Source organism: Protopterus annectens, chromosome 10.part0, assembly GCF_019279795.1.
Source record: "Protopterus annectens isolate FY-2018-M chromosome 10.part0, PAN1.0, whole genome shotgun sequence".
NCBI lineage: Eukaryota > Metazoa > Chordata > Ceratodontiformes > Protopteridae > Protopterus > Protopterus annectens.
Window position 1 is genome coordinate 874,621,723 of NC_056744.1, and position 19,180 is coordinate 874,640,902.

A 19,180-nucleotide genomic window follows, 5' to 3' on the forward strand; every position below is an offset into this window, starting at 1 on the left:
AATGGCAGTCCCTTGTTGTGGTGGCAGGCCTCTGCCCACCAGAGGAACTCTATCTGTAGACAAGGTATGACAGAAATCATTGATTCCAGATCCTAAGAATGTTGGCACCCATAAGCTTTTTAGATACCATTGTAGTTTCCTCATATGCAGTCTTGCATATGGAATTAATAGAATGCAGGAGGCCATGAATCCCAGGGCTTGCAGTATTTTCCTTGCAGATAGCTGTGTCTTTGTGGCCAGTAGTTTGAAATAGGCTGTCAAATGAACTTGTTTCTCTGGCGTGAGGTAGGCCAACTGGGAAGTTGCATTCAAGCTTGCTCCCAGGAATACAATTTGTTGGCAGGGTACAAGAAGTGATTTGTTTTTGTTTAAGGTGTACCCCAGAGAAGTTATCAATTTCTTTACAAATACCAGCTGTTTTAATAGTATATCCTGGTTTTCTGCCTGAATTAGACAATCATCCAGCTATGGGTATATTTGAATATTTTTTTGCCTGCAAAATGCAATGACTGGAGCTAGGCACTTTGTGAATACCCTGGGCGCAGTTGATAAGCCAAAGGGCAGTGCAGAGAATAAGAAGTTATGTACTCACCATAACATTCCATTTGAGTAGGTAGCTTCATTTGTCTGCAACCTGTGGGTCTTGGATCCGATATCGGATCCGAGCCGGCAACTTGTTTCATGCTAATGGATCCGAGCTCCTAGCTCCTCCCCTCACCCATAATCCCCTGCCAACCCTCCATGACCTCAGATCGAGTTTGCCCCTCAATATATACCCAAAACGGGTATCCAACTAAGATAGATCTGAAGAAGGCCAGGGGGAAGGAGGGGGGGATGGTTGCAGACAAATGAAGCTACCTACTCAGATGGAACGTTATGGTGAGTACATAACTTCTTAATCTGAAGTAGGGAGTTCATTTGTCAGCAACCTGTGGGACAGAGTCCCCAGCTACCTGAACCTTGGGTGGCCATCATGGAAGGATACTGCGAAGCACCGCAGAGCCAAAGGATGCTCTCCCTCTAGAAATCACGTCCAGTTTGTAGTGGTTAATAAAGGTATGAGATGAGGCCCAAGTGGCTGCCGAACAAATATCATCCAATGGGACTCTAGACTTGAAGGCCGCAGAAGTAGAGATGGAATGAGTGGAATGTGCGCGACCTCCTTCAGGTGCGGGTCTCCCAGAGGTTTGGTACGCTAATAGGATACATTGAGAAATCCAACGTGATAGAGATACTTTTGATATTGCTTTTCCCAAATTAAATTTGGCAAAGGAAACGAACAGCTGGTCGGATTGTCTATGACCAGCTGTTCTATGAGTATAAAAGTGTAGCTGCCTATGAACATCTAATGAGTGCAGCTTGTACTCTCCTTTATTCTGATATTTAGGGAAGAAAATCGGTAAATTTATGGATTGGTTTATATTGGTTTCTGATGCTATTTTGGGAAGAAAAGAGGGATTGATCCTGAGGTACACTCTGTCTGGGTGAAAGATCAAATAAGGAGGCTTCACAGAAAGAGCTCCGAAACTCTTTTTGCAGAAGTGATGGCTACAAGGAATGCTGTTTTCCAGTACAAGAATTTGAGATCTACTGAAGCAGCGGGTTCAAAAGGTGGAGCAGTCAAGGCTTGAAGAACTATTGAAAGATCCCACGGTGGTACGGCTTCTTTTATAGGGGGTACGGCTTCTTTTATAGGGGGTCTAAGCAAAAAGGTGCCCTTGAGAAAGGTTTTACACAATTTGGCCGACATCAAAGGCCCTGTATCATGACCCACATGGTAATGTGAGACGGCCGCCAATTGCACTTTGACAGTTGAGCAACTAGCGCCTTCCTGAAAAAGTTCGTTAGGAAGTCTAATATGGACGGAAGAGGAGCCGTAAAGGGATCTAGATTATGATGCTCCGCCCAGATGGAGAAATGTTTCCATTTACTGCGGTACACTTTCCTGGTGGAGGGCTTATGCGCTGCCACAAGGATGGCTTTGACTGATGAAGAGATACCAGGAGTCCTAACTAGGAGTGGAACTGGAGCAACCAAGCTGTCAGCTTCAGATTGTCCAGATTTGGAGTCGGTAAGTCCGATGGATGGGAGATTAGATCCGGACTGGGATCCAGAATCCAAGGAGGATTCACTAGGTGAGACCACAGGTTAGGGAACCAAATTTGCCGAGACCAGAATGGGGCAATGAGGATCATCCTGCTCCCCAACTGCGAGGCTTTCTGTAAGAGTTGCAACATCAGGGGTAGAGGAGGATAGGCATAAAGTAGACCGGGTGGCCAAGCATGCACCAGAGCGTCTCTTGGAGTTTCCCCTGGAGGGGGAATCAGAGCGAAGAAATTGCCGCATTTGGTGTTTGAGGGAGAGGCAAAAAGATCGCAGCAGGGTTGCCCCCATATTGCGAATATCTGCTTCGCTACTAGTGGGTTGAGAGACCACTCGTATGGGGTAAGAAGGGTGAGACTGAGTTTGTCCACTAGGATGTTGGTCTGCCCCGGAATGTGCGTTGCAATCAGAAAGCGGTTGGTGGAGATCGCCCATTCCCACACTCTCATGGCTTCGTGGCATAGAGGGTAAGATCTGGTTCCCCCCCTGTTTGTTGATGTACCAGACAACCGACATGTTGTCCGACTGAATTGCAATCGTTCCTATGGGGAGGAGATTCTGAAGTGCTTGCAACAAGTACAGCACCGCTCTCATCTCCAGAACGCTGATATGCAGGGAGGTCTCTGTATCATTCCACGTGCCTTGGACTGTCCTGCCTGAATAATGCCCCCCCCCACCCGAGGCGGGAGGTGTCCATGGTCACCGTGGCGAGAGGGGGAGAGGTGCAGAAGGGTCGGCCGTAATGGAGGTCCGAAGCATGGAGCCACCATAATAGAGCCCTCCTGCAAGCCTTGCTGATAGCAATGGGGTGAAGAGGAAAGGACAGAAAGGACCATTGCACCAGAAGGGTCCATTGCAGTACCCGCATGTTCAGACGGGCGCATGGAAGGAGCGTTATCGCTGCCGCCATGGAGCCCAGTGCTCTCAAGACCAATTCCGCCGGTGGGGTCTCTGAATGGAGGATAGCCCGCACATGGAGTTGCAAATTCCGAAGTCTCTCGGACGTTAGAAAGGCTCGTAGCTCTCTGGTGTCTATTCTGGCTTCTATGAATTCTATGGCTTGTGTCGGGGCCAGAAGGGATTTGTCGGCATTGATGGTGATGCCTAACTGTGGGGCTAGGCGGAGAAAGAAATCTCTGGCTGAGCAAAGTAGATGCCTTGTTGGGGCGGTCAGGAGCCACACGTCCAGTTACGGAAAGACCTGTATTCTCTGGAGTCTCAGGTGGGCTGCAATCACTGCTAATACCTTGGTGAACACCCTGGGGGCTGTGGTGCGGCCACAGGGAAGGACCCTGAACTGGTAGTGACTGGCTCCCAGCCGGAAGCGGAGGAACCTCCTGGATCGTCTGTCCATTAGAATGTGGTAGTACGCATCCTTGAGGTCTATAGAGCACATCCAATCGTTCTCCCTTAGAAGGGGAAGAATAGATTGAAGAGTGACCATTCGGAATTTTTCCTTGGTTACCGACAGGTTCAAGTGGGAAACGTCTAGAATCGGTCTCAAGTCCCCCGTCTTTTTTGGCACCAAAAAGAACCTGGAGTAGAACCCTAATCCGAGCTGATCTTGGGGGACGGGCTGGATGGCTCTTTCTTAGCAGCTGCTGAATTTCTGTGGCTGCGGCCTCCCTCTGATCGGGTGGTACATCGAGGAGGTTCTTGCATTTCGGGACATGAAGTAATGGTATTTTGTACCCTCTGGATATAATTCGAAGCACCCAGCGGTCTGTCGTGATGGACTCCCATGCCGCTAGGTGCTCCGAGAAGCGCCCCCCGACTGCCTCCAGAGTGGAGCAGTCGGGCAACCCTTCAGGGCTGCTGTGTGGGCCGTTCAGAGAAAGGTTCTCTGGACCCAAAGTTTCTCGGAGCCCCTCTGCCCCTGGGGCGGCGTCCTCCCTGTCCGCCTCTGCCACAGAAGGACTGGTTGTCCGGAGCGGGTTGGGAATGTTGTGATTTCCGGAACCACATCTTCTTCTGACCCTTTTGGTTCTTCGAAAAGGACCGCTGGGGAGCAGAGAAGCGGACTCCGATGGCAGACAACGTCTTCCTGTCCCCCTCGCTCTGGACAAGTGTCTCGCAAACCGTTTTGCCAAACAGGGCAGAACCATCGAAAGGGTCGTTTGCAAAAGACACTTTAAAGGGCTCCGCAAAGTCACAATGACGGAGCCAGGCCTGACATCTCATGACTAGGCCTGCTCCGCTAGCCCTAGCGGCTCCCTCGGTGGCATGGGACATTAGCCGCACAGAGGTATTTGAAATTGATCTCAGAGTGGCCATTCGGGTGGAGTACAATTGTTTGTCCTCCGCTGACATGGACTCAGGGGGGGAGGCAGCGTATTCTTTGATAAGATCCCGCTGCATCCTGATGACATGTGCCATATAGTTCAGAGACCTTCCCGAGAAGGTCGCTGAACTAAAAACTCGCTTCCCTAAGCGGTCCATCGAGCGTGACTCCTTGCTCGGTGGATGGACTGAGGGGCTCTCCTGAGCTAGTTCCCTCTTCATGGCTGCCGCCGTCAACATGGCATCTACGGGGGGACCCTTGCTCCAGTGCGACCGGTCTGAGGGGGACTTAGTATTCTGTCAGGGCATTTGGGTATTGGCTCCACGGTGTCCGGATCCTTCCACGCCCTGGTGGTAATAAGGTCCACCAAGGGGTCAGCCAGAGGGGACACCCAAGAGGTAGACGGGCCTGCTTCGAATGCCTCCAGAAACACGGACTCGTCGGAGGAAGACTTGGGGGCAGACCACCCACCTCTGATCCTCAGCATCTCCATGATGTCTCCAAAAGAGACATCCTCAGGGGGTGATCTTGGGGAGCCTTCCCCTTCATCCAAGTCCGTGTCCTCCGTTAAGGACTCAGGGGAGTCCACGTACCTCCTCTTGCACTTATGCTTGCGGGGCACTTCCTCGGGGGGGGGGGGTTGTCCGAGGAGGCCTCGCCAGCAATATCCTGTTCCAATGGAACCATCTGGGACACTGAAGCAGGCTGTCCCTTTGGCCGGGTGATGGAAGCCTGGCCCAGCAGAGAGGGAGTGCAGGGTGGAGCCGAGACAATGGCCGGGGGTCCGGATGCTCTCCACTACATCGAAAGCCGAGGGGGAACCACTCTCTCTGGGCTCCGAGAGTCGGCTGCCACTCGGATCCGATGAAGGGATCTGAACCGGTGCCGAGACCATCGGATCCGAAGGACCAGTGCGCTCCGACCTGGATGAAGCCGAAGGCACACTGAATCCCTCGGATCTGAAGCTCGGGCCATGGCTCCGAGAGGTCGGATCCGACAGGCTCGAGGGCAGAGTTGGATCCGAAGTACCAAGTACTGTCGGCGCTGACCCACCCCCGGCTCCAACGCTGCTCGGCTCCGAATGGTCCGAGCCCGGATAGCGGGTCGGAGAAGGAGCAATAGGATGGAAAAAAGGTGTCGAGCTCCCCCCCGAAGGGGGGGGAGGCAAGAGCACTTCCATCTGCAGCTGGGCCTGGATGAACCTTCGCATCATCCGGTCCAAGTCTGCATCGGACATACTGAAAGTCGATCTCAAAGAAGTCACCGAGGCAGGCCTGGAATGCCGCCTCAATGACCTCGATGGAGATCGGGCCTCCTCCTCCTCGGGCCCCCCTGGGAAGAAACAAGGGGATCGGAGCCGAGGAGGAGGAGACCTAGAAGCAGTGGAGGGAGAAGCCCGCTTAGCTGGCGAGGGGCCGAAGCGGAGGCCTCGGCCCGCCGCTTGTGGTGCTTCTCCCTCCATTTCTCCCTCCTGGCCTCCCTGTCCTCCGGCGCTTTAGCGGGAGTTTGAGTCCCGGCAGACGGAAGGGGGGCAAGAATGGCAGCAACCACAGCCTGTGGTAGAGCCACGGGAGCAGCGGAGGCCGGAGCCGAGTCCGGGGGTAAAAGTCCCGCCAAGACCAGCTTCGACCTCCGCTCTTTCAGTGCCCTGGGGTTGAACACTGCACAAATGGTACAGCCTGAAGTGAGGTGTTCAACCCCAAGGCACCGAACGCACCGAGTGTGGCCATCAGCCAGGGAGAGCTTATGGCCACACTCGGTACATTTAGAAAAAATGGCTTTTGGGTCCTCAGCCATACTTAAAAGAAAAGGTAGTGTTACACAAACACACAGGCCTCAAAACACAACACACATACACACACTAACGACCAGCGAAGGGAGGGAAAAAACTAATTAAAAGAAAAATATTTTTACACTACAGGGAACCTAACACTTACACACTTTATATTTTTTAAAAAAAGAAGAAAGTTGACAGAAAAAACACACTTAACTGACAATTACTAGTCGAGCTTAAAGGAATCCAGCTATCCACAAGCGCGGCAAACTAGATCTGAGGTCATGGAGGGTTGGCAGGGGATTATGGGTGAGGGGAGGAGCTAGGAGCTCAGATCCATTAGCTTGAAACAAGTTGCCGGCTCGGATCCGATATCGGATCCAAGACCCACAGGTTGCTGACAAATGAACTCCCTACTTCAGATCTGATAGTACATGTAGCCTGCTTTGAAGCGTAGGTATCTTCTGCAAGATTCCCTTATTGAGATGTGCAGGTAGGCTTCCTTTAAATCCAGTGTTGCCAACCAGGCATCTTTGCCTATGATAGGAAGCAGCTGATGAAGAGTTAGCATCTTGAATTTTGGGATTACCAAAAAAGGTGTTACGCCAGGAATTGTCTTTTCTGGGTACCAGAAAAAGTCTTGATTATAAACCTTGTCCCCATCCTTCTTGTGGGACAGGTTGAATAGCCCTGATGCTTAAAAGAGAGAGATTTTGCTTTTGAGTCTCTGCCCACAGATTTGGGGGTAGATTTGGCCAACCATTTGGGGTTGGTAAGGAGTGGAAGTGGCATCTGTATCCTTGGGAACTATATTTAAAACCCATTTCTCCTGGGTAATGAGTTCCCAATTTTTGGCCTGCAGGGCAGTCTTTCCCCCTAAAGAAACAGTCAGTTGTGCAGGGATTGGAAGGTTTAAATTTAAGTCATGGAGACAGTTTACCACAGGGGGGAGTCTTACTACTCCCTGCTTTGGAAGTGGGAGCCCCCCACTGCTTAGTCCTGTGAGTACCCTGGGGACTGAAGTCTGGGTGTTCTGCTGGTTCTGGGTTTGGACTGAGAAGGCCTGGAAGAGGCAGGAAAGGACCAATTCTTAGAGGGCCAATGCCTACTAAATCTGGGAGGCTGTACTTGCAGAAAATCTTTAACAGTTTGCATAGATTTAGCTTTTTCCTCCATCTTTTTAAGTACTACTTCTGCTTTGTTGCCAAACAGGTGGTCTTAGTTTAAGGGAGCATCCAGCAATTTAGCTTCAACATGATCTGGCAAAGATTGCTCCTTAAGCCAAGCATGTCTTCTAAGTACAGACCCAGTGACAGCAGCCCTGCAAGATGCTGCTAATGAATCAAAACTACATTGTTGCAAAGTATGTTTTCCAACTTGTTCAGCAGAATGCATTACATCTTGTAGATCTTTATTTTCAGCACAGTCAGGAATCATCATTTTCTGTTAAAGCAATCCAATAATATGCTGCTGATACTTTAAACGTATGAAAATGGCAGTGTAAGGCCCTAATGGCCAAGGTTGCAGAAGTGTACACCTTCTTTCCCCATCTATCCATCGCCTTGGAATCTCTATCAGAGGGGGAAGGATTTTTGGCAGTAGTAGCCTTAATGCCCTTGGGTCCCTGTGACATGGTCTCAGGATCCGCAGTAGGATTTTAAAGAGGAACTTGTGAGAGTCAGGAACCCTGTAATACCCATCAGGTTTTCAGGGAGCAGGAGGTAAAGAGTCAGGGGCCAGGCTAGATTCCGAGAAGGCATCAAGTATGTCCAGTACAGGAGGGATAGCTAAAAGCCTGTGTTGGGGCAGGGGTAAGAAATCCCTAAGCCTCTTTTTGGAGTCAGAGTAATCCTTGCTTTCCCAGCGAAAATGCTCCTTAAGAGTATGCAAGGTTTCACCAAAAGAGAAATCCTCTGGAGGGGAAGCAGAGGGAATGGAGTCCTCTGCATCAGAATCCTCATATGTAGATAAGGGTAAATCCTTGTCATCAGAGGAAACAGAAATTTCAGAGTCCTGATAAGAAGAATCAGAAGGAAAATCAGTCCTAGGTCTCTTAGAGGGGGAAGGGTGGCTTCCCCTGATTAGAGTAATAAGGTCTTCAGCCATTCTTATCATTTGTTTTTTAGGCATAGGGGCCTGACCATGCGGTCTGGACATCGGTTTTCTAGGCATGGATCAAGTTTTAGGCCTTGAAGAAGAAGATGGCGTCAGTTTAATATGCAAGTCAGTAGGCCTGAATACACCCTCAGAAGCCGGTGCCTGCACAGCGGCTCCGGACCCATCCAAGGTAGAGACATCCACAGGTTCCATAGTTGAAGAACCATCTCGTGGCATACCGGACTCTGAATGGGTCTCAGTAGAGGCCTGCGAATCTGAAGTAGTGGGTATCAGGGGCTGCAAAAACACCTCACTGAGTATTGACGAACTGGCAACTAGGTTAGGAGAAGCGTTGTCGGCAGCTTTGGACCTGTGCGGTCTGTCTCTGTCTTTATCTTTGCATTTTTTCAGAATATCGGTATTCGGGTGGCTTACCGAAGCCATTTCTGGGTAATTGAACAGAGTACCAAAATATTTAGAAGCGTAAACAAACAGACGACGAATAGTTCTAGGTTTGAATAAGGCACAAAACTGACAGTGAGGTACGTTGTGGTCTGGGCCTAAGCAAGGAATGCAGTACAAATGAAAATCTTTATGAGTATTTGCTTTCCACAAGAAATACAATTGTTAACTTTTACTGACACTGGTTTAGAGCAAGAAAAAGGTTCTCCAATGTGGTACTTAGCTTAGTTGAAGACTTCGGATCTGAAACTTGAAAATGGAAATTTCAGGAGTCGGCCGACCAGCACTTGCAAACTGCTTCTGCTTCGGGCACTGCACGGCAAGAAAGACTGATGTAATGGCGTCGGCTGCATGCTTTATACCCCTGATTACCTGACGTCATGGAAGATGAGACAGCAACCGATGCAGGACCCAAGACCTTGATAATCAGGCCGACTGAGGGCTACTGCAAGCAGAGAACCCAAATGTGATGAATGCAACAGTGAAACGCGAACAACATCAGCAGTGGGCTAAGAGCTGAACCTTGGTGTACACCCACTCCCACTGGGAACCCCCTCTGTGTGGCCGAACACTGTCCGTACTTTACTGGGTCCTTGTACATAACCTGCACTAATTCTAGGATTCCTATTATATGATCGAAGACAAATTCCTTCGAATCCATCTTGATTGAACTTGAAAGCACGAAACGGCATATAAGCAATTTATTTTCCTGGGAAAGAAATCACTTGGCCACCTCCATTACTTTGCCATTTTCATCACTGTAATGCAATCTTGGAGTTGGTATATTTAAGTAGGGGGCGTGTGGGAGGCACAACCCCCCATATCGGAGGGTCAGGGGGGTGAAGCCCCCCACTTTTTGCAATGTTTTAAAGTTTTTTTTGTGTGGAACAGCAATTTTTTTCCCTTGGAGCTGTTCTAAGTGTTCGGGATTGCAAGCTTTCGCTTACATGGGGTCAATAAATCAGCATTCGCTTTTTTAAGCGTTTGCTGATTTAATATGGACCCCTATTCTACCAATGTTTCTGGGTCTTCAAATCACTGCAGTACTGCCCACATCAGTTTTCTTGGTACCTTGTCATATGCTTTCTCCAAGTCTAGGAATGCCTAGTTGGACTCTCTCCTCATCACTAGCTTCTTCTCAAGTATCTGTCTCACTGCAAATATCAGGTCAGTTGTGCTGCATCCTGATCTGAATCCAAACTGCTCATCTGCCATCTTACATTCTATAATTCTGCATATCCATTTATCAGTCACCCTCTCCAGAACTTTCATGTAATGTGATAGGAGTCCGATGCCTCTGTACTGCCCACAGTTGTAGATGTCCCCTTTGTTCTTGTACAATGGCACGAGTATGCTTATTCTCCAGTCATCTGGGATATTCTTTTCTCTCCACATTGCTATTAGTACTCTCAGGAGCCATTTCTCACCTATCTCGCCCAGCATCTTTATCATATCTGCTGTGACCTCTTCTCAGCCTGCTGCTTTCCCTGACTTCATTTTCCTTAGTGCTGTTCTTACTTCTTCTAGGGTGGGCTCCTCCTTCTTCTCTCACTGTAGGCTGCTTGTAGGGCAGTACAGCTTCTGTGGGGTTTTCTTCATTCATAAGCTGCTGGAAATACTCCTTCCATCTGCCTTTGATGTCCTGCGACCTGGTGAGCAGGTTGTTGCTGGCATTCCTTATGAAGGATATCTTGAAAACTATACAACTTAGACATATATTGGAACATTTTTCTTAATCAGACTTTCACATGACAAAAATTCTACTATAAGTGTTTATTGAGACATTTACAGAAATATGAAAACTTGTTTAACTGTAAAATTAGCAACTACAAATACTAAATATCTCTCAAGAAGTACAACTTAATAGTGCAAATATAAAAGAAAGTTTTCTTCAACATCTGTCGTTTTACCTGATGTCATGCAACAGTTTGTAAGTCACTTGGTTTTTGAAGTATCAAGTAGATATGGAAATATTGCATATTTTCATAATTACTAATAAACAATTAGCAATATTTCCATTACAGTGTGATACTCCAGCACTGACAGTGAATTGTCCTGTCTCCCACATTGGTGTTCCACTCCATATCTCAATAAAATACAAGTCTCGCAGGTATGAAAATATGAACATAAAAATGAAAATATGAATAAGTGGCAACCAAAGATTAGTTTCTCTACTGCATGCCTTCCTAGACTGACTATCCTAATGTCATTTTGCTTCCTTGCCTTCTATAATACTGCCTATTATTAGTTGCTAAATCATTTAGTTATTGAGGCCAAACTCAATAAAAGTTGCCATAATGCCATAAGGAGGCATGGATGTGAACTGGAAAAATACAAAAAAAGCATTACAGGCTTGAGTGAATTAAGCATCTGATAACTTTACTGACCCCAAAAATGAGATGTGGTTTGTGTATCTAGAAGAAGAAAAATGCATTTGAATGCCACCTGCTTGTTCTTGCTGAAGCATATACACTTAATACTTTCAGACATGTTGCTACACAGCATCATACAAAAGAAGGATGCTCTGGCAGTAATCTCATTAGGATTGAAGATACTGTACCCAATAATTACTATTAATATTAGGCAAATGTTGAGTATGCTACTACTACTCCCCCCTTCAAAACACAGAAACTCTCCATTATGCTCATTTGCCTGCATCCAGTGCTAGACATTAAAAGATGCTCACACTCAAATTAGTGTCATAGCAACACAGGTGAAGTCTGATGTTTCTGCTGCCTAGATCGACAGCCAAAAAAATCAAGACATTAACAACTATTTAAATGAAAAGTAAGCAAAACGAATTGTAGAGATTGACTTTTAGAAAGTACGCTGCATAAAAACCAAACTGTACAACTCACCTGAAAGTGTGAACGAGATTATACAGCTCACAGGAAATATCATGCATTGAGAGTTGCATAGGACCAAGAATACCTGGCAATCTAGAAACAAGTACAATGGAACAATTTAATGATACTTATTAAACAGTCAATGGTGATGCCAAACAAATTATGTACTATATTTATGCTAGAAATATGCTATGTAGTAAACTGGAAATTTCCCTAGGCATGTGTAAAGTCACATTTGTTTTTTTGTGTACATATTGTGAGTGTGTGTGTGTGTGGGTGTGTGTGTATACACTCCTGTCTGCTTAACTTACCCTGTATATATCACCAAAACAGAATCAGGGTCTTTATGATTCAGCCTACAGCTCGTTAGCTTTGTGTTTAACAATATAGGTTTGTTCTTCTTTTGGCTTTTCCCGGTTAGGGGTCGCCAAAGCGGAACTCCGGTCCGCTAATGATTGGCAGAAGATTTTTACGATGCCGAGGTGCCAGCTCGATGCCCAAACTTCAACGAAGGCACGCCCATTCATGCATGTCTTTCGAATGCCACTCAACTGCGGGGAGGACATGCAAACTCCACACAGAAGGCGCTCCAGCCGAGAATCGAACGGGAGAACCTCTTGCTGTGAGGTGACAACGCTACCGCTGCACCACCGCGGCTGAGTTTAACGATATAGGTGAGATACAGAAAATTAACATCTAGAAAGGAAAAATCTTCATGGGAATCTACAACAACTCCATGTGGAAATTTCAATGTTTTACATTAAAATTTCTAATGCTCCCCTATCCATACTCAAAACTGTCCGACATAATATTTCAATTTCGTTAAAAAGAACTAAGTAGACATTAACCCTCCAAAACCACTTAACTGACTTCAAATGACTGTAATGCCTGGTGCAACACTACTATTTTAAACAGTCAGATTTTTTTTCCTAACAGCAATCTATCATGCATAAATTATGTCAAATCTGCTCCCAAGAAAGGAATTCTATGAACATATACTAAACACTCCTGAGACTATACAGCAAGCACTGACAGAAGTAACATGCATGAAAACTACCTATAATGTGGTAAAACATAAAGTAATGCATTAGAAAAGCCAGACTTACAGAGGAAAAGAAATCAGTACCAGATACTGTCCAGGTGGACAAATTCAAACTACAAGGTTTAGAACAGCATTTGCCATTTTAACTGAAATCTCCTAATCTGTAAAAGTCTCGTACCTCTTAACAGTCCCTACAGTATAGACCCAGCATTAACTCCCAATTAAACCATTAACTCCCAATTAAACCACATCCTTCCTCATTAAAGTAGGCAAATTTACACCTAGTATTATGGACAGTCAGTTCTCCTCTGCTTCTCCTGCCAGCCTGATTGATATGGGTATCCCGAGGCAGTGTAGCAATTGCCTCATGTACACTGACAACCCACAATTCCTAAACCACTCAAGTTAAATTTGTGAGAGATACATATACACTAAGAATTTGAAATCTTTGCTCTCCTGTTCACAGAACAGTGACACTGAATAGGTTGTCAGCCAACATACTACACCACCTGCACAAACCTTGCTCTCAACCATAAGTTATCATATGAGTAGGTACTATCCAGAAGTTTACCTAAACACCAGAGACATCCAAAACACAAACATTCTACACCTACTACAGTACATACAGCACTCAGTACACAAAAAAACACAATCACAATTGTCTCACCAAGCAAGCCCCTAAGGCAAAACACATCTAAACCAAATTGTTTTGTCACAGACACACAGATGTCCCACTCACCGGGCTGGACAAGAAGGTTATTGTCAGATGTCTGTTGGGTGCCAGGATCTGTCAGATCAAACACGCACTCAAATCTTTCCACAACAAGTACCATTATGACTCATAGTTCATGCTGGTGTGAATGACTTGAGATGTACCTCACTGGACTATATGAAGAGGCACATGACTGAGCTCTCTGAATATGTGTCTCAGGCAGGTATGTCCCTAGCCTTGAGCAGCATACTATCTACCTGAGAGGATACCACAATATAAACAAAAAAAAATGATCGACTTCAACACTTGGCTTAGTTTCTGGTGTCATTCTAAGGGGATCCAATACCTGTCACCCTGGCATGACATGGCTGATAGATCAGGCTGCTTTGGCAGAGATGGTCTTCATCTGTCACATCTGAGATTTTGCTTACTGGCTGAGGCTTGTGACTCCCTCATAGTGCCTTTTTTAAGCAGTGTCACAAGAAAAAAATTCCAAAACGTAAAAATATCTTCAAAACCCAACCTCCAGATTATGCTGTTAAATGGTAGGAGTCTTAAACCTAAAACTGTACTCACTGGAAGCAGCCCTCACCTTAGAAGATGCTGACATCTGTGCAGTCACAGAGACTTGGTCGAAGGTCATGGAAAGCACCCCGGCCATTCCAGGTTATAATGCCTTCCACATATTCAGACCACAAGAACTGAAGGAGATGGAGTATCAATAATCAAAAATAAATACACCTCTACAGTGGTTAAACAGAATGATTCCCTTGCACTGATTCAGGCCCAATTAACTGTAGGTAAGACCCCTCTTCAAGTTATTGCAACCTGTAGGACCCCCTCCATGAACCAAGATACCCACACTGCATACTTGGATCTACTTGAATCGCACAAGATACACCCAAACACCCTGGTTTTACATGACTAAAGTAAAGTTTGTACCTACCATAAATGTAGATGTTCGAGTGTATACACTGCTGCAGTCATTACACTTGGGTTATCCTGTCGTCAGGCGGTTCCCCAGTCGGCCTGAGTTCCAAAGTCTTGGTCCGGCGTCAGTTGCTGTTGCCTCCTCCCTGACGTCAGTGCGACAGGGGTATACAAGATGCAGCAGACGCCATTTTCTTCAGTTTTTCTTGCCCCAGATGTCAGGTGCCTCTAAATAGGTAGGCAATTCCAATTGCTAATAAAACATACATAAGAAAAGCAAACAACTTACAGCTACCAGCAAATACTCCCCATAGGTAGTAAAGGGTAAAAGACATGGGTACGTACCAGCCAGTAAGAGGGGAAGGAGGGAGGGTAACCTGGACTGCAGCAGTGTATACACTCGAACATCTACATTTATGGTAGGTACAAAACTGTACTATGTTCATCGTGTTACACTGCTGCAGTCATTACACTTGGGTAGAATCCCAAAGATGAGGTAGGGTGGCTGGTTCTATAAGGCATTGGGGTGGCTATAAGGCCCTGCAGCACTGCAGTGGCGAAGCCAGCTCTGGATTTAGAGTATAGAGGCAGATGGTAATGCTTGGTGAAGGTATGTACAGAACTCCAAGTTGCTGCTTCCAAAATATCCTTGGTAGGTACTCCTCTGAGGCAGGCAGTTGAAGTGACTGTTGCCCTGGTGGAGTGAGATCTAATGCTGCTAGGTACAGGTTTTCCATGGTATATGTAGCAGAAATGTATACAATGCCCTATCCATTTTGAAATGGTCTGTTTTGAAATGGCTTTTCCCTGTGCTCCTGCAGCATATGCTACCAATAATTGCTCAGATTTTCTGAAAGCTTTGGTTTTGTCCAAGTAGAAGCGTAACTGCCTGTGACTGTCCAAAGAATGCAGTAGTCTCTCCCCTTTATTCTGTGGTTTAGGATAAAAAGTTGGCAGGTGAATAGTTTGGTTTAGAGCCACACTGGATACCACCTTTGGCATAAACGCAGGGTTAGTTCTTAAAGACACCCTGTCCTAGTGGAAAATGAGGAAAGGTTCCACTGCCATTAGTGCCTGTAATTCTGAAACTCTTCGTGGTGATGTTATTGCCAGGAGCAGAGCAGTTTTCCAAGAGATATATTTTAATTCTGCTGTGTTAGCTGGCTCAAAAGGAGGTAAAGTTAATTTTTCCAAAACAAAGTTGAGGTCCCAAGTTGGAGTAGGTGCTCTACAGGGTGGTCTTATGTTTTTAGCCCCTCTGAGGTACTGTTTTAATAGAGGATTAGAGAAAATTGGTGGATCCATGTTGTAATGAGCAGAGATGGCAGAGGCGTGGATCTTGATGGATGAGAAGGAGAGGCCTTTGTCCAGCATCTCAGTTAAGTATTGTAGTATCTGAGGAATGTTTGGGACAAGAGTGTCAAGGCTGTGACTTGGTTCGAGGCACAGAATCTCTTCCATTTATCCGAATAGGCTTTCCTGGTACTAGGCCTTCTGGCCTCCAGAATGACATCCATAACAGCTTTGGAGAGAGGCATTGCTTGCTTGACTAAGGAATCTTCCATGGAGCTAGGTTTAAGGTCTTTAGCTGGCTGTGTAGTATTTGATTGTTGTGCTGAGTCAGCAGATGTAGGATTTGAGGCAAATTCCAGAGTGGTTCTTGTGCTAAGCTCCTTAAGATTGGGTACCAGTGCTGACGTGGCCAGTCTGGTGCAATCAGGATCATCTTTGGCTCTTCTTGCCTGGCTTTTATGAGTACCTTTGGCAGGAGAGTTAGTGGTGGGAAAACGTATACTTGTAGGTTCTCCCAGCTGAACGAGAGGGCATCCACTTTCCATGCTTGTGGATGGTAACTCCTTGTGCAGAATTTTTGTAGCTGACAGTTCATTGGGGATGCAAACAGATCTATGTCCGGGCTCCACCATTTCTGTGTTATCATTCTGAATATGTGTGGATTCAATTCCCATTTGTGGGGATCCATGATGTTTCTGCTTAAGTCGTCTGCCAGTGTGTATTTTTCTCTCCTGGCAGGAATTGTGCTTGCAGATGAACTTGAAGGTTTATAGCTGTGTTCCACAAGGTCATGGCTTGTCTGCATAGGGGGTAGGAGTGAGTGCCCCTTGCTTATGTACCACATAACTGTGGTGTTGTCTGTCTTTAGTAGTAGTTGTCCTGGATGCAGCAGGTCCTTGAAAGCTATAACGGCATTTTGTACAGCTAGCATCTCTTTTTGATTGATGTGAAGATGCCTTTGTTCCAGGCGTAATCCGATGCATCTGTCGTCAGTGTTTGCCTGGCTGTGGGTTGTGTAAAAGGCTGTCCCTTGTTGAGGTGACAAACTTGAGCCCACCACTGAAACTCCTGTTGAAGGCAAGGAATTAGTGGTATAACTGTTTCCAAACTTTCACAGTGTTGAGACCATACATTCTTTAAGTACCATTGTAGTTTCCTCATATGCAGTCTGGCATACGGAATTAGTAGTATGCAGGATGCCATGTAACCCAAGGCCTGCAGAATTTTTCTTGCAGGGAGTTGGGTCTTTGTTGCCATCAATTGAAAGTATCGAATCAGTTGTCCTTGCTTGTCTGGCATGAGATAAGCCATCTGGGCTGTTGTGTTCAAGCTGGCACCCAGGAATGTAATCTCTTGTGAGGGCACTAGTTTTGATTTCTTTTCATTTACTGTATACCCCAGGCAACTTGATAACTTTTTTACAAACGCCAGACGCTTTAGAAGAATGTCCTTGCTCTCTGCTTGAATCAGGCAGTCGTCCAAGTACGGATAAATTTGATTTCCTTTCTGTCTGCAAAATGTAATTACTGGTGCCAGGCACTTTGTGAAGACCCTGGGCGCAGTAGATAAGCCAAAGGGCAGTGCAGAGAATTGGTAGTGCATTGAACCAGCTATGAATATGAGGTATCTTCTGCAGTTTTGTCTGATAGGGACATGCAGGTATGCCTCCTTGAGGTCCAAGGTCACGAGCCAAGCTTTCTTGCCCAGCATGGGAAGAAGCTGCTGTAGTGTCAACATTTTGAATTTCGGAACATCCAGGTAAGTGTTTAGAGATGAAAGATCCAGAATGGGACTCCAGGCTTTGTCCTTTCTGGGTACCAGAAAGAGTCTTGAGAAATCCTTGTCCTTGCTCCAGTGATGGTACCTTATGAATAGCTCTCATATCCATGAGTGCTGTAATTTGTTTTTGAACCTCTGCCCACTGATTTGGTGGCAGATTTGGCATTCCTTTTAACCTTTCAGATGCCAATATCTACAGCCCAGGAACACCACTGGTACACAAAACCACAGTTTATTCAAGAAAACAAGTATCAGGTCAAGCGCTTTCGTAAAATCACTTCATCAAAACAGTTCAAAATCACACTAACACAATTTTTTATACATTAAAGATAATTAACCCTTAATTAATAATAAGATCATTAAAGTGACAGTGCTTCATCATAAAAAATCCTAAATAAATAACGAAATTAATAAATAAAGCAGTGTGCAAGAAATCAAAATTGGAAAGACTGAAAACAATAAAATCATATATGTATAAACAATCCTAACTGTTAAAAGCCCAGATAACCAAAATTCAAAGTTTCAAGGCCCTAAATTTTAACTCATGTTTGATGCTAACATGTTCATTTAACCCAGGGAATTCACTAGCATTGAGTTTTTGTTACCATCTAACTTCAGTCCTCAACAACTTATTTTTGCAATCACCACCTCTAAAATCATGTCCTACCACTTCCAAAATCCCAAATTTAAAAGAATGTGAAGGGAACAGTTTAATGTGTTTAAATAATGCACTTTTCTCATCCTTTCTCTTGATACTATAACAATGTTCGTATATTCTTCTGTTCAATTTTCTCTCAGTTTTCCCCACATAAAATTGTCCACACTCTGAGCAGGTAGCTAAATACACCACCCCTGCCGTATTACAAGACCCCCCCATAAAGATGATCTCCATATCATAAGGGCCCAGGTTAATTTTGGGAACTTCAATAATAAATCTACAATATTCACAGGACCCACATTTGGATGTCCCTTTTAATTTATTGTTCTTAACAGAATGTTGGTTTTCTAATAGAGATTTTATATTATTATTCATCCTATACGTAAATAAAGGTTTTTCACCAATTGTTGTTAACAATTCCTTGTTCCCCTTAAACATGGTGCAATTGTTCTTAATAATTTTCTGGATATTACCTGAAGTTTCACCATAAGTTAATACCATGGCCTGTGAAAAGTTGTTAACTTTTTGTAGCTTGGTTGATGGTGTGTCCTCATCCGCTCCTAATAGGGGTTTATATCTGTCACCCCACTGTTTCATAACAACTTCACGGATCTGAGAAACAAAGCAATATGGGTAGCCCCTAACTGTGAACATTTCTAAAAGAAGTTGAGTTTCTTTTTTTACAAACTCAAAATTAGAACACATTCTTAAAACCCTAACCATCTGTCCCTTAACAATATTCCTTTTCACAAAGGTGGGGTGGTTGCTAGTGAATTCTAAGTAATCATTAGAAAAGGTGGGCTTTCTGTATAAACAAGACTGGAAGCTTTTTGTGTTGGAATCCTTATATACCATAACATCTAGGTAGTTAATATTTTTATTATTAGTAGAACCAGTAAATTTAAAATAGTCACATGCCTTATTCAAATAATCCAATAACTTCACATGTGAACCTTCTTTTTTCCAAAGAATAAAAACATCGTCTAAAAATCTTAAATATAAAAACCAATTATCCTTAAAGGGGTTAAAAAGGTGTTATTAGAGAAACTAAGGGGTGATGTGAATGTTAGATATATGAAACCTGACAAGGGTGGTGGTATGGCAATAGTAAACAACGTAGATTATCATAACAGAATTTTTTGTATGTTGAATGATGAATCGAAATACGAATTGGCCTCAAGGAATTAAATAAATCTTTCATAT

At 45.1% G+C, this 19,180-nt stretch overlaps 1 protein-coding gene across 3 annotated transcripts in view; it reads right to left on the reverse strand.

Annotated features, from left to right (window-relative positions):
- Positions 1–19,180, reverse strand: part of RPAP2 (RNA polymerase II associated protein 2) — a gene marked incomplete at its 5' end in the record, with an annotated part of 1,562,525 nt that overhangs the window by 810,688 nt on the left and 732,657 nt on the right. For 2 of the 3 annotated variants that reach the window (XM_044085673.1, XM_044085672.1), the window contains 1 exon segment: positions 11,576–11,656. In XM_044085673.1, coding sequence (XP_043941608.1) covers positions 11,576–11,656 — 81 coding nt within the window. 3 annotated transcript variants of the gene reach the window in all.